Raw genomic sequence first — 12,217 nt, forward strand, 5'->3', positions numbered from 1 at the left:
GTTTCTTACCAGTGTTTTCTTTTACGGCTCATGCTTTTTGTATTTTAAGATAATCTTTGCCTAACTTAAAATTGCTAGGATTTCCTCCTGTTTTCTTCCGGAGGTTCTGTGATTTGACATTTATGTCGGTGATCCACGTCCAGTTAACGTCCGTGAAGGAGAAAGGTTTGTGCTACCGGCTGGACTGTGCTCCCCTTTCCTATGTTGAGACCTTAACGTCCAGGGTGACTGGGACAGGGCCTAGGAGGAGGCAAGTAGGTGAGATGAGGGCCTCAGGGTGGGGCCCTGGTCCCTGATTCGTGTCCTTACCAGGAGAGGCACCCACTGAAGGAAAGGCCCCGCGGGGACATGGGAAGGTGGCCCTGCACAGGCCCGGAGAACAGCCGGAGATGAGCCGACCTTCCTGGGACCTTGGACTTGGACTCCCAGCCTCCAGACCATGAGCAACAGGTTTCGGTGGGTGAGCCCCTCAGTGTCAGGTCTCGTTATGGCGGCCCAAGCTGATGACAACAGTAAACGTCAAGGCTCACAAGACTGGCATGTGGTTGCCTGCACGTCTCAAGCACCATTTCTGAGGCCTTTCTGCACGAGCTCCTCTGCGGCACCAGGGAGCGAGCGCCCGCAGCGGGGAGTCCCTCCAGGAGCCACTGCTCCCGGCCCCCCCCCCCCCCCCCCCCCCCCCCCAGCTCACAGCCAGCCTCTGGCTCAGGAAGGTGACGGCTCCAGCTAAGCTCTTCTCTTCAAAATTGTTTGTTACTCAAGTTGTCCTGCTTTTCTGCAGGCGTTTTAGAGCTGACTCGTACATTTCTACCCAAAAGCCCCTCTGGACTTTGACTGGGGTCACATCAAATCTGTTGATTGGAATTAGAAGAATCGACGTCATCTAATGCACGAACATGACATGGTGCTCGATCTATTTAGGTCTGAGTCCTCTAGCCCCATGGTCGGCAAACTGCGGCTCGCGAGCCACATGCGGCTCTTTGGCCCCTTGAGTGTGGCTCTTCCTAAGCCGTAGGAGGACCCTAATTAAGTTAATAACAATGTACCTACCTGTGTAGTTTAAGTTTAAAAAATTTGGCTCTCAAAAGAAATTTCAGTCGTCGTACTGTTGATATTTGGCTCTGTTGACGGATGAGTTTGCCGACCACTGCTCTAGCCCATGTTTTGGAATTTGCAGCATACAAGTGTTACATACATATTTTTAGAGTTTCCAGTAATACGGAAATATTTCATGTTTTCAGTGATTTCACGGTATTTTTCCAATCTCAATTATTAACTGCTAATATAAACACTGACTGCATTCTGTGATCTTGCTACATTCACGTTAATTTTAGTATTTTTTTTATGGCTTAAAACAACAGAAATGGATTGTCTTAGTTCTGGTGGCCAGAAGCTCAAAATTAAGGTGTCAAGGAAGCCACGCTTCCTCGGGGCGTGGGGGGGGGGGGGGCACGACCCTGCCGCGTCGCCTCTCCGCTCCGGGGCTCCCCTGAACGGGGGGCACGCTTTGGCTTGTAGTTGCCTCAGGTTCATGAACGTTTTATTCGTCTTTGGGGGGATTTTCTGCAGAGACGAGCACATCGATTGCTACACCTCTTCTTTCTTCGTCTGGTTTATGACCAGGGGCAGGATGGCCAGTACGATGCTGAACAGGCACGGAGACAGCAGACGCCCGTGGAGGAACAGGACTCGGTCTTTCTCTGGTTTCCCATAGTGCCCTTCACCAGACTGACGGCGTTCCTTAAATTTCTATTTTATGTAGGATTTTAAAAATCATAAATGTTCAATTGAGATGATTATATAGTTTTTCTTTTTTGATATATTAAGTTGTATGTATTGATTTTTAAATGGGAACCAATAAACCCTGCTTTTGTCATCATGTATTATTTTAATGTGTGTGTGTATGTGCGCACGCGCGCGTGCACGGCTAGATTCAGTTTGCTACAATTATATAGACTTCTGTGTCTACATTCATGAGAAATATTGGTCAGTGATTTTTTCCCTTTAGTGTCTTTGTTGGGGTTTGACATCAGAGCCATGCTGGCTTGTAAAACTGAGAAATATCCTCTTTTTCTATTTCCTGGGAGAGTCTGTATGGAACTGGCATTATTTCCTCCTTAAATGTCTGGTACACTTCACCAATGGAGCCCACCGAGCCTGCGGTTTTCTTTGTTAAAAGGTTTTAACTACGAATTTAATTTCTTTCATAAATACAGTCCTACTTGGCTTATCTACTTTCTCAGGGCTTCTGTTCGTGAATGAGCTTGATGGCTGTCAGTGCATTTTTCCTGTCACTGACGTTGTCAGTAAAACCTCTGTCACCCAGATGATGTCGCAGGATCTGCAGTGATGCTCCCTCTTCCGTTCCTAAGGACGGTTCTCGTCTTCTTTCTGTCTTCATCAGTCTGGCTAGATGTCTACTCATGTCATTGGTGTGATTTTCCACGTGATCATTCTGGCTGCTGTGTTGAAGGAAGACTGAGAGGGCGAGAGCAGAGAGCAGCTGGGACCAGGAGGGCAGTGGGGAGGGCAGCATGGTCCTCAGCCAGATGGATTGTGAAGGCAGAGTCCGAGCTACGATAAGACATCAGACACTGATCGGAAACGGGGTAAGAAAGAGAGGAGCAGCTGGAAGAACAGCCCACACCGACGGGCGGAAGGCGGGGTGAGCCAGGGCTCTGGACACTCACGGGGCCTCCAGGTGCAGATGGTAGTCAACCGTGGGACGCACAGGAGGGATGCGGGGGAGGCCTGGGCTACCTACCAAAGCAATGGAGACGGGAAGGGAGGTCGCCAGACAGGGAGGAACAAAAGGGTTTCAAAGAGAAGGGAGAAGAGGCGGCAGCGAGGCCAGGAGTCAGGGCTCAGACCGCGGAGAGCAGCTGCGGGGCTGTGCGCGGGGCAGTCCCACGGGAGACGAGGGATGAGAAAGGAGAGACGGTGTACACCAGTCTCTTGAGCTTTTGCTGAGGGAAGAAGAAGAACCGGGAAGTTGGTAGAGGGGAAGAGAAGGGCTTTGAAGATGGGAGAAACGATAGCCTGTATCGCACATCATCCAGCGGAGCACTGACGGGGGGAGAGCAAGGCAGGCAATGAGAGCAGGCCGTGTGCGCGAGGGGGCCTGGCCCATCCGCTGGTAAGGGTGCGATGTAGGGGGCAGGGGCTGGGCAGGATGCGCAGGTGCCCCCCGGTGACTGATTTTCTCTGGGAGGGGGAAGCAGTGATCAGGAGGGTTAGGGTGGGGCCCACAGGGGCAGGCTCCCTGGCCCCTCGGAGTCTGGACCTGACGAAGGCTCGCTGGGGGAGGGGCAGGAGTGGTGCTGGGTGGTGTCCCCGTGCCTCAGTGTCCTCATGTGAAAAGAGGACACGGTCAGTGTCCAGCACAGGCGCCCCCTGCAGGCCCACGGCCCCTGCACGCCCGCCAGGGCGGCTCCCGGGTGGCCCCGCTCACCTGGGGCCAGCTTGATCTCCAGCGCCGTGCGGATGAGGGCCATCAGCGTGGACGTGAAGTGGACGGTCATGTCCTCGCTGGAGATGGGCATGTTCATGCGGACCAGGCGCTGGGAACAGGGGCAGGTCAGGGCCAGGCTTGCCGGGGTCCCCCCAGAGCCCCTCAGTGCTGAGGCCCCTGGAGGTGACCCCTGCAGCGCCCGGGACAAGATGAGGCTGGCACCTGGGAGTTTTGCCAGCATCCCTGTCCCCGCACCCGCCCTCCGTGAGCTGAGGATTCTCCGGCTGCAGAGAAGTAGACAGACCAGGTGAAGGGGCCCCGGGCTGGCCAGGGCCCGGCTCGTCCTGACAACAGGCCCCTCCTCAGCTGTAGGCCCCTCTGCCCCCGCCCCTGCCCGAGGGGGAGGGGTGTGGGGTGCAGGACCAAGGCTGCATCCTGGACAACGAGAGGGACGATCCCTGCCTTACTCCTGGGCCCATCTCTCCCAGCACAGCCTGGAGCACCGGCAAGGGCGGGGGCAGTGCTGGGCTCCAGAGGTGACACTAGGCCCAGGAAGGCTCTGCCTCTCTCCACTGGAGGAACCGCAGACCCGCTCCAGGGGAAAGAGCTGGGGCTGCAGGGAGAGGTGCGGGCCACGCCACAGGGGCACGGGGCTCCAGGCCAGACGGGCAGGGGCAAGTCCCTTTCCTGCCTCAGTTTCCGAGGACAGAGCAGCCCTGCGCCCCACCCCCTCCTACGTCAGGCGGAGGCTCTGAGGACGCACGGGCCTCCTGGAGGAAGGGTCTGCAGTGCCCTGAGCACAGAGGGTACCTGCCCACCTGTCCCCTCCCAGCGGCCTGCTGTCCCCTCCACAGCATGGGAGCTGGAGGTGGGGCAGGGCCCACCGGGGGCTGAGGAGGCCATTCTGCCCCCAGCACCGCCAGCGTCCTGGCCCCAAATGGAATCCTCAGCCTGATGGAGGGCGGGAGGCCAAGACACAAACCACCCCCCCTAATGCTGGCAAAGCCCCCGGGCACCCCCCCGCCCCCCCGCCCCCCACCGCTCCCGCCACCTGGGACGCAGGCGCCCCTGCTGACCAGCATGGGTGGCGGGAGAGGCAGAGGGCCTCCTCTCCAGGGACCCAGAAGGAGCAGAGCAGGGGTCCTGAGAGGAGGGTTCCGTCCAGGGCACCCACCCCCGGAGACTGGAGTCTCGGGAGCAGCAGAGGAGGGAGGCCAGGAGAGAAAGACAGACAGACGGGCCTCCCTGCCCTGGGTCTAGGCCTCTGTGTGGCTCCTGCTGCCTCCCCAGCTCGCTAAGCCCTCCAACCCCACCCGCCTGGCGCCCTGGCCCCCCCATGCCATCAGCCCAGGGGGAGGGGCTCCCCGGCTCCCCGGCAGGCCCTGTGGCCGCCCTGGCCCTGGTGTCACTCTGGACAGAGCTCTCCTCTGGGGACAAAGCCCGGGTCTCGCATGCAGGGCCTGCAGGCAGGCATGACGCTCATGCCAGGCCGGGGGGGGGGGGGGGGCGCGGACCGTGGAGGGGAGCAGCTGAGCCAGGAGACAGACAGGCTGGAACCAGAGCACAGAGACAGACAGCATGACTGACAGACCAGACAGACAAGGAGCTCTGGTGGGAACTCGCTCAGAGAAAGGGTGGCGGCAGGAGGGCCCCCACACGCTGGGTGTGCGGGTGGGGCTGGAGGAGCAGGAGGGGGATGGGTGCGTGGGGGGGGGGAGCAGGCTTGGGCGGGGTGGGAGGGGGTGCAGAGGGTCCTTCAGCTTCCCCCTCCTGCTGCTCAGCCTCCTGGCGGGGGGAGGTCACAGGCCTCCTGTGCCCCGAAGCTGTGCCCCCCTGCAGGATGACTGTCCCTGGTGCCCTCGAGGCTGTCCCCACCTCCTTCCAGGCCCTGCAGTGGGGCCCGGGCATCCTGTGGGCGTGGGGCGGGGTCTCCCAGGTGCCTGAGGCCCTGAGCCCCTCTCCCCGCACATCAGACCCGAGGGTGGGGTCAAAACAAGAGCCGAGGGGAAGGGGAGGCTGGGGAGGTCGATTGGGAAAAAAAGGAGACCCCTGTGCTGCTATTTGTAATACTTTAAACCATAAAAACAAAACAAAAACAAGAGCCTGTCCGGAAGCCGGTCACCCTCACTCTAGGGGGCGGGCCTCTCTTCCCGAGTCTCCCGTGGCCCAGGGGCGGCTCTGGGTACAAGGGGCGGTGCAGGGACCTCGGAGGGCAGGGTCCCTCTGTCTGGGAAGGAGGGGAGATGGCGGGGCAAAGGCAGACACAGTGAGATAGCAGAGTGGCAGACGGACGGACGGACGGACGGACAAGCCCCGGCGGAGGAGCAGGCGGGTACCTTGTACGCCACTCGCGCGGGGCAGCGCTTCCCCAGCCCCAGGGGCGGGGGCATGTGCTTCAGCATCTCAAACATGTCACTGTAAGTGATGCGCCCGCTGCGCCGGCCCCGGAGGGTCCACAGGAGGGGGCGGGGGGCGGGGGGGAGGAAGCAGAGAGAACAGATCGGTTAACCAGGTCAGAGCGGGTGTCAGCTGAGTCCCAGGAGGTCTCCTCCATCGAGCCCTCGGGCCCCAGCCCCACCTCCACGCTCCGCCCCACGCAGGGCGCGGGGTGACTGAGCTAATGAACATGGAGTATGAGCAAGGGCTGCATCGGGGCGGCTTTGGGTGGTCAGTGTCTGATTTTACACTTTGAGGAACTACGGGCACCGCCAGAGAAAGCGGTTTCACGGTGTGGAGGCCGCTGGGAACCGCGGCGCCAGCTTCCCTTAGCACTCGGTTTGCTGCCAAGTCAGCCGAGAGGCCAAGACGTGGGAAAACCTAGAACAAGCGGCCGCCCAGCGGGCCAGCCGTTCTGAGGACCGTGGCTCTGGACAAACAGCCAGGTCAGCCCCGCTCCAGGCCCAGAGACGCCCGAGGCCGCCCAGGGCGGGGCTGCTGCTGGGGCAGGGGACAGTGAGTGGGGCGGGTGGGGGGCAGCGCGGGGGGCTGTGGCCTGGGGCGACCATGTCCCCTCCTGACGCTGGACCAGGGGCAGGGCAGGACCAGTGTCTGGAGTCCATGACCATCTTCCCAGGTGGGCCGGCCTGAAGCCTCCCTCCACCAGGGGGCCACCTGCCGCAGGGCCCAGGTGGGGTCCCGGGCACAGGAGGCTCAGGCACAGGAGAGGGAGCAGCCTTCCTCGCAGGTCCTCCCGCGGCTCTGCCCGCCCAGAGGAGCCGTGGCCTGGTCTGCGGTGCCTGCCCCTGTCAGCCCACCCTCGAGAGCCTGGGAGCCATGTGGGGCGGGACTGCCCCGGCTCTTCCCGCAGCAGCTGCCCAGCCCACAGCCCAGCAGAAAGCTGTCTGTCTCACAGGCTGTCGGTCCCAGCGGCTGGAGGGGCGGGAGGCTGGACAGGACGGAGCTCGGAGTGCGGGGCAGGGTGGGGGTGGGGGGGGTGAGGTCTCATTCCCAAACCAGGCAGGAGCGGCCGCAGAGGCACTGGGGGAGGATGTGATGGAGGCTCTGAAGGTGCCAACCTTGTAGGCCAGCCTACGAGGGCACTTCTCCCCTAAGCCAGCGGGCGGCGCCATGCGACGCAACACCCTGTGCACGTCCTTATAGTGCACGCGGCAGCTGGAAAGGAAGCCACAGGTCACACAACACCCTGCCGCCCCGGGCCCAGGGCAGGCCTGCAGGGGAGGGCGGCTGGAGGCAGCTCCCGTCCGGCCAGCAGCCCCTCTCACACACACAACCTCTGCGAGCCCCTCTCCGGAGGCCAAGGACCCCCTTGCCCGGTCGGCTCCCCTCCCTGCACGGAGCCCTCGGTCCCTGGCCCGTCCCGGGCTCCCCTCCCTTCCGCCCTCAGCCCGAGACGCCACCGGAAAAGCGCGGTCCTCACGTGGCCACGAGGGTCCGGAACAAGCCAAAGCCGCTCGCCCGCCCCCTCCCCACTGTCCTCCCGGCAGGACACCCGCCCGCACCCTGCCCACTGTCCTCCCGGCAGGACACTCGCCCGCCCCCTGCCCACTGTCCTCCCGGCAGGACACCCGCCCGCCCCCTGCCCACTGTCCTCCCGGCAGGACACTCGCCCGCCCCCTCCCCTGCCCCGCCCCTGCCCCTGCCCCTGCCCCGCCCCTCCCCTGGCCCTCCCCTGCCCCTGCCCCTGCCCCGCCCCGCCCCTGCCCCGCCCCTGCCCCGCCCCTCCCCTGGCCCTCCCCTGCCCCTGCCCCTGCCCCGCCCCGCCCCTGCCCCGCCCCTGCCCCTGTCCCTGCCCCGCCCCTGCCCCTGCCCCTGCCCTGCCCCTGCCCCGCCCCCGCCCCTGCCCCTGCCCCTCCCCTGCCCAGGGCTCAGTTCCCCGCGTCCAGCTAGACGGCATCTTCCTCAGACACACCCTGGCCCCCGTCTGGTGCCTGTTTCCCGCACAGCCCGGCGCAGAGACCACGGGGACCCAGGCCCAGCAGGTGCTCAGCACGCGGCCTGGACGGCAACGGGCGGAGATAAGCTGGCGGCGCTCACAGTGCCGACCGCAATGCCCATCAGTCCATGCTCACCTCCACGTGCTGAGGCAGCCGCGGGCAGGAGGTCCCCGCACAGGCACTCACATGCGTGCACACGTGTACATGGCCATGCACACATTCTCATACCCACGCAGGCGCACACACACTCATGTGCAAGCCTAGGAAACACCACCAAGTCCTGCTGTCTCACAGCCCCCCAAACGGAGGACACAGCAGTGTCCCCGGGAGTCACGCCTGTCACAGCCAGTGGCCGCTCCCAGCATCGCCCGCCCGCCCAGCACGGGGGTCAGACCCAAGCGGCTCGGGCCTCCGCTGGTCCTCACCTCTGGCCTCTGCAGCCCAGGCCTCGTGGGGCAGCGGGCGTGTGTGTCCCGTGGTCCCATCTCGGGCCGGGGCCTGGGGTCGGTGTAGCCGGGGCGCCCTCGGAGGAGGCTCCCAGGTGGCCCTGCTCCTCCACAGCGCTCCCTCCCTCCCGCGTCCCGAGGGCGGCCCCCTGGGTGCTGTCGCTGCCCCAGCTGCGCAGACGGGGCCTGGGCCTGCGCTCGCCCACCCGGGACGCCCACTCCCAGGCCCGCACTGACCGCCTCTGCCGTCGGCCCAAGTCCTGTCCCCAACATCTGACGGCAACGTCACATCCAGCAGCAGAGTCCGAAACACCGCGCCCTAGACCCCGCGAGGCCCGAGTGAGCCTCCCTCCTGCCGTCGGCGCCGGCCTCAGGGGACGACCCTCGGGTGGCCACTGTGCCTCCAACCCAGCAGCCTCCTGGCCAGAGAAGCGGACCGTCCGCCCTCAGTGAGGAGATGCCAGGCTCCCGGGCCACGAAGACGCCACACACCGGGAACGGACGAGCACCTGACACGGAGCCAGGCCCTGGGGCACCTCGGATCCTCGCTGTGTGGGCTGGGGGGGGGCTTATGGGGGGTTGTGGGGAGAGCTCCCCGGGGCAGAGTCTATGCTGAGCTTCCAGCTAAAGGTGGGCAGAGCCTGTGCCCCTGTGAGGACGGGTGCCGCCCTCAGGCCTTGGCCACCCAGGGGCCCAGCGAGGGGGGCGGGGAGGGACAGCGAGGGGGGCGGGGAGGGACAGCGAGGGGGGCGGGGAGGGACAGCGAGGGGGGCGGGGAGGGACAGCGAGGGGGGCGGGGAGGGACAGCGAGGGGGCGGGGAGGCCAGCGAGGGGGGCGGGGAGAGGGGTGGGGAGGGACAGCGAGGGGGGCGGGGAGGAGCACAGGAGGGCATGCAGGGCTCTGCTAGCCTGTGGGGAGGGGGAGGGTATGTGTGTGGGAGGGCGCAGTGGGGGAGGGCGTGTGTGTGTGGGAGGGCGTGGGGGGGGGAGGGTGCCCTGGGGGAGGGCGTGTGTGGGGAGGGCGCCATGGGGGAGGGCGCATGTGGGCGGGCAGGGCTCTCGCAGGAAACAGGAAACGGTCTGGGACCAACTCTGACCCGTGCCAGGCCCAGCCTGAGACCCTGGCTCTGCCTGGAAACACATCCCCACGGCCACTCCTCTGACATCCACAGAGGGTCCCCGTGCCCTGTCCCTGCAGCAGCGGGACGGGGAGGCGGGTGCCAATCCCCGAGAGGCAGAGCCCAGCCGCGGGGGGTGCCCTGGGCCGGCATTTCTGCCCATGGAGCCTGAGCCTCCGAGTCCCAGGAGGAGGAGGAAGCCTGAGCGATGCCCTGCTGCCCCCGACCTCCCAGGGCCGCGCAGCCCCGCCCCCCCTCCCCCCCAGGGCTGGGCTGGGCTGGGCTCAGGGCTCAGGGCTCAGGGCTCGGGGCTCGGGGCTGGGCTCGGGCTCAGAGGGTCCTGGAGCCGGGGAGCTGCCTCCGCACGGGGAGGCCAGAGGGAGCCGCCCGGGACAGAGACCAGCGCCTCCGCGTGGGCAGGAGCCCCCACAACCGAGGGGACGTTCCCTCAAAACACGCCTGAAGCCACCCCATCCCCGTCCTGGTGCCCAGGGTCCGGACCGCCTGAGGCCGGGGCGCGGCTCACTCACCAGGCAGCCGGGTCGTACTCGGCCCAGACCCTGATGAACTCGTCCAGGTGGTGAGGCCCTAGGATGGAAGAGTCCCGCGTGAGGTACTCAAAATTGTCCATGATCACAGCCACAAACAGGTTCAACATCTGCAGGACAGGAGGGAGAAGAGGCGACATGGAGACCTCAGCCTGCCCTCTCCCGGGCCCCCCTCCAGCCAGAGCCTGCCCAGACCTCTCTCCCCACAGCCTGGCCCCCTGCACAGCCACCGCCGGGTCCCCTGCTCCCCTCCTGGAGGCCCCCCGCACCCCCCAGAGCCCCTGCCCCCCTCCTGGAGGCCCCCCGCACCTCCCAGGCCCCCCCACTCCTCCTGGAGGCCCCCGCACCCCCAAGGCCCCCCCACTCCTCCTGGAGGCCCCCGCACCCCCAGGGCACCCACACTTCTCCTAGAGGCCCCTCACATGCCACCACCAGTAGCAGCAGCCTCAGCCGCAGAGGTCTAACACTAACCATACTTAGTCCTGATTCCAAGCCCTGGCCTAATTCAGGCCCCACCATCTCAAGCCTCCGATCGGTCCCACCGTCCAGGTCAGCCCTCCCCGCCCACCCTCACGCCTCGGAGCTGGCCTTCAGGAGGCCATGAGCTCAGGGTCTTTTTAAAAACATATATTTGTATTGATTTCAGAGAGGAAGGGACAGGGAGAGGGAGAGAGAGAGAGAGGGAGAAATTTCAATGACAGAATCATGGACTGGCTGCCTCCTGCACGCCCCACACTGGGGATGGAGCCCACAACCCGGCCTGTGCCCTGACGGGGAATCGAACCCTGACCTTCTAGTTCACAGGTCGACGCTCAACCACTGAGCCCCACCAGCCGGGCTCTTTGCCCATTTCACGTGGTTGTCTCTTTGTTGCTGAGCTGTAAGGGTTCTTTCTGTTTTGAACTAACCCCCATGAAGTGCGTGAGCTGTAAATGCTCTCCCCTCTGAAGACTGTTCACAGCACTGATGTCTTTTGATGCAGAGGATTTTTAACTTAATGACAAGTCCACTGGATCGCTATAGTGCGTGCCGGCAGCTCTGGGCTCTACACCGCCACCCCCACCGAGTTCTGAAGGACCCGATTCTGGTGGCGTTCAGCCCCTCCTCCCGTGACTAGGACACGGCTCGGGCCAGATGCTTAAAAATGGCAGCGGTCCAAGCGCCCGAGCGTGAAGTCGGAGAGGTGTGCGGACGGGAAGGGCCGCCCCAGAAGACGGGGCGCCTCAGAGCTGCCAGGACCAGGCCCCCAGGGTCCCGGGGAAGAGCAGCCCAGTTGGTGGTTGGTCCTCAGACCCGCTGAGCTGAGTGCAGCCTGGAGGCGCCTTTAACTGTTGCCCCATCTGAGGCACATTGTGTCCCCTCATCACCTACCCGGGCAGTGGCTGTGTACTGCCCCTTGGGACACACTCCTGACTGTGGCTGCCTCTCCAGATGGCCCCTGCCAGGTAGCTGCCTGAGTGGGCTCCGACGCGCCAGGCAGGGGTGTCCCCTGCTCCCGTCCCCAGCAGGGGCCGCTCCTCCGTGTCCGTGGCCACCCTGGGCGTCCTCCAGCGGCTGAGACCGCAGGGACAGCTGCCCGGGGAAGCCCAGCTCTCTCCAGAGGCTCAGGTGGGCACTCCTTTTATGTGAATGGGGCGTTGTCTCTAAGGAATCAGCTTGCAGCGTGGCATGAATCGAAACCAGGGATCACGAACGCAGGGGCCCCGAGATGGACCGAGACGGAGGCGGCACCGCTGGGTGCAGCGCCCGGACTCACCAGGAAGGAGCAGAGGAAGATGAAGGAGACGAAGTAGAAGTAGGCGAAGTCGCTGCCGCACTCGCTGGCGTTGGCGTGCTTGTCGCATTCCTGGTTGCTGAGGCAGGACAGCATGATCTCGTGCCAGGCCTCCCCGGTGGCGCTCCTGAGGGGGAGGGAGCGTGAGGCCAGGAGGCGGCCCTGATGGCCTGGGTCCCCACCCAGAGACCCTATGTGGCTGTCAGGTCTGGGGACAGATGGCTGCTGCTAGAATAGGACCCTCAGGCACCAGACTCTCCAACTGCTCATTGCAAATGGCCAACAGTACCCGGAGCACCAGGCTGATGCCCTTCATGGCCCCCCGAGCCCCGCAGCCCTGGGCCCCCCACTTCCCAGCCCGGCGGCCTGTCCTTCCACCGGCTCACACGCCTCGCCTCTGTCTCCCTCACCCATCTCCCAGAGACAGCTTCTGCCTGCGTCCCCGCAGCTGAGTCACTGCAACGGCTTCTGACACCTCCCTGCTCC

The 12,217-nt window shown here is 64.2% G+C and overlaps 1 protein-coding gene across 1 annotated transcript in view; it reads right to left on the minus strand.

Annotated features, from left to right (window-relative positions):
• CACNA1B (calcium voltage-gated channel subunit alpha1 B) overlaps positions 1-12,217 on the minus strand; it is a 121,929-nt gene that overhangs the window by 11,802 nt on the left and 97,910 nt on the right. The window contains exons 35-38 of the mRNA XM_036306979.1: positions 11,714-11,858; positions 9,940-10,067; positions 5,788-5,884; positions 3,452-3,560 (exon numbers count right to left, since the gene is read on the minus strand). Of these exons, the coding sequence (XP_036162872.1) occupies positions 3,452-3,560; positions 5,788-5,884; positions 9,940-10,067; positions 11,714-11,858 (479 nt within the window). The remainder of the gene's footprint in view (positions 1-3,451; positions 3,561-5,787; positions 5,885-9,939; positions 10,068-11,713; positions 11,859-12,217) is intronic.

Source organism: Myotis myotis, unplaced genomic scaffold (genome assembly GCF_014108235.1).
Source record: "Myotis myotis isolate mMyoMyo1 unplaced genomic scaffold, mMyoMyo1.p scaffold_m19_p_44, whole genome shotgun sequence".
NCBI classification, from domain to species: domain Eukaryota; kingdom Metazoa; phylum Chordata; class Mammalia; order Chiroptera; family Vespertilionidae; genus Myotis; species Myotis myotis.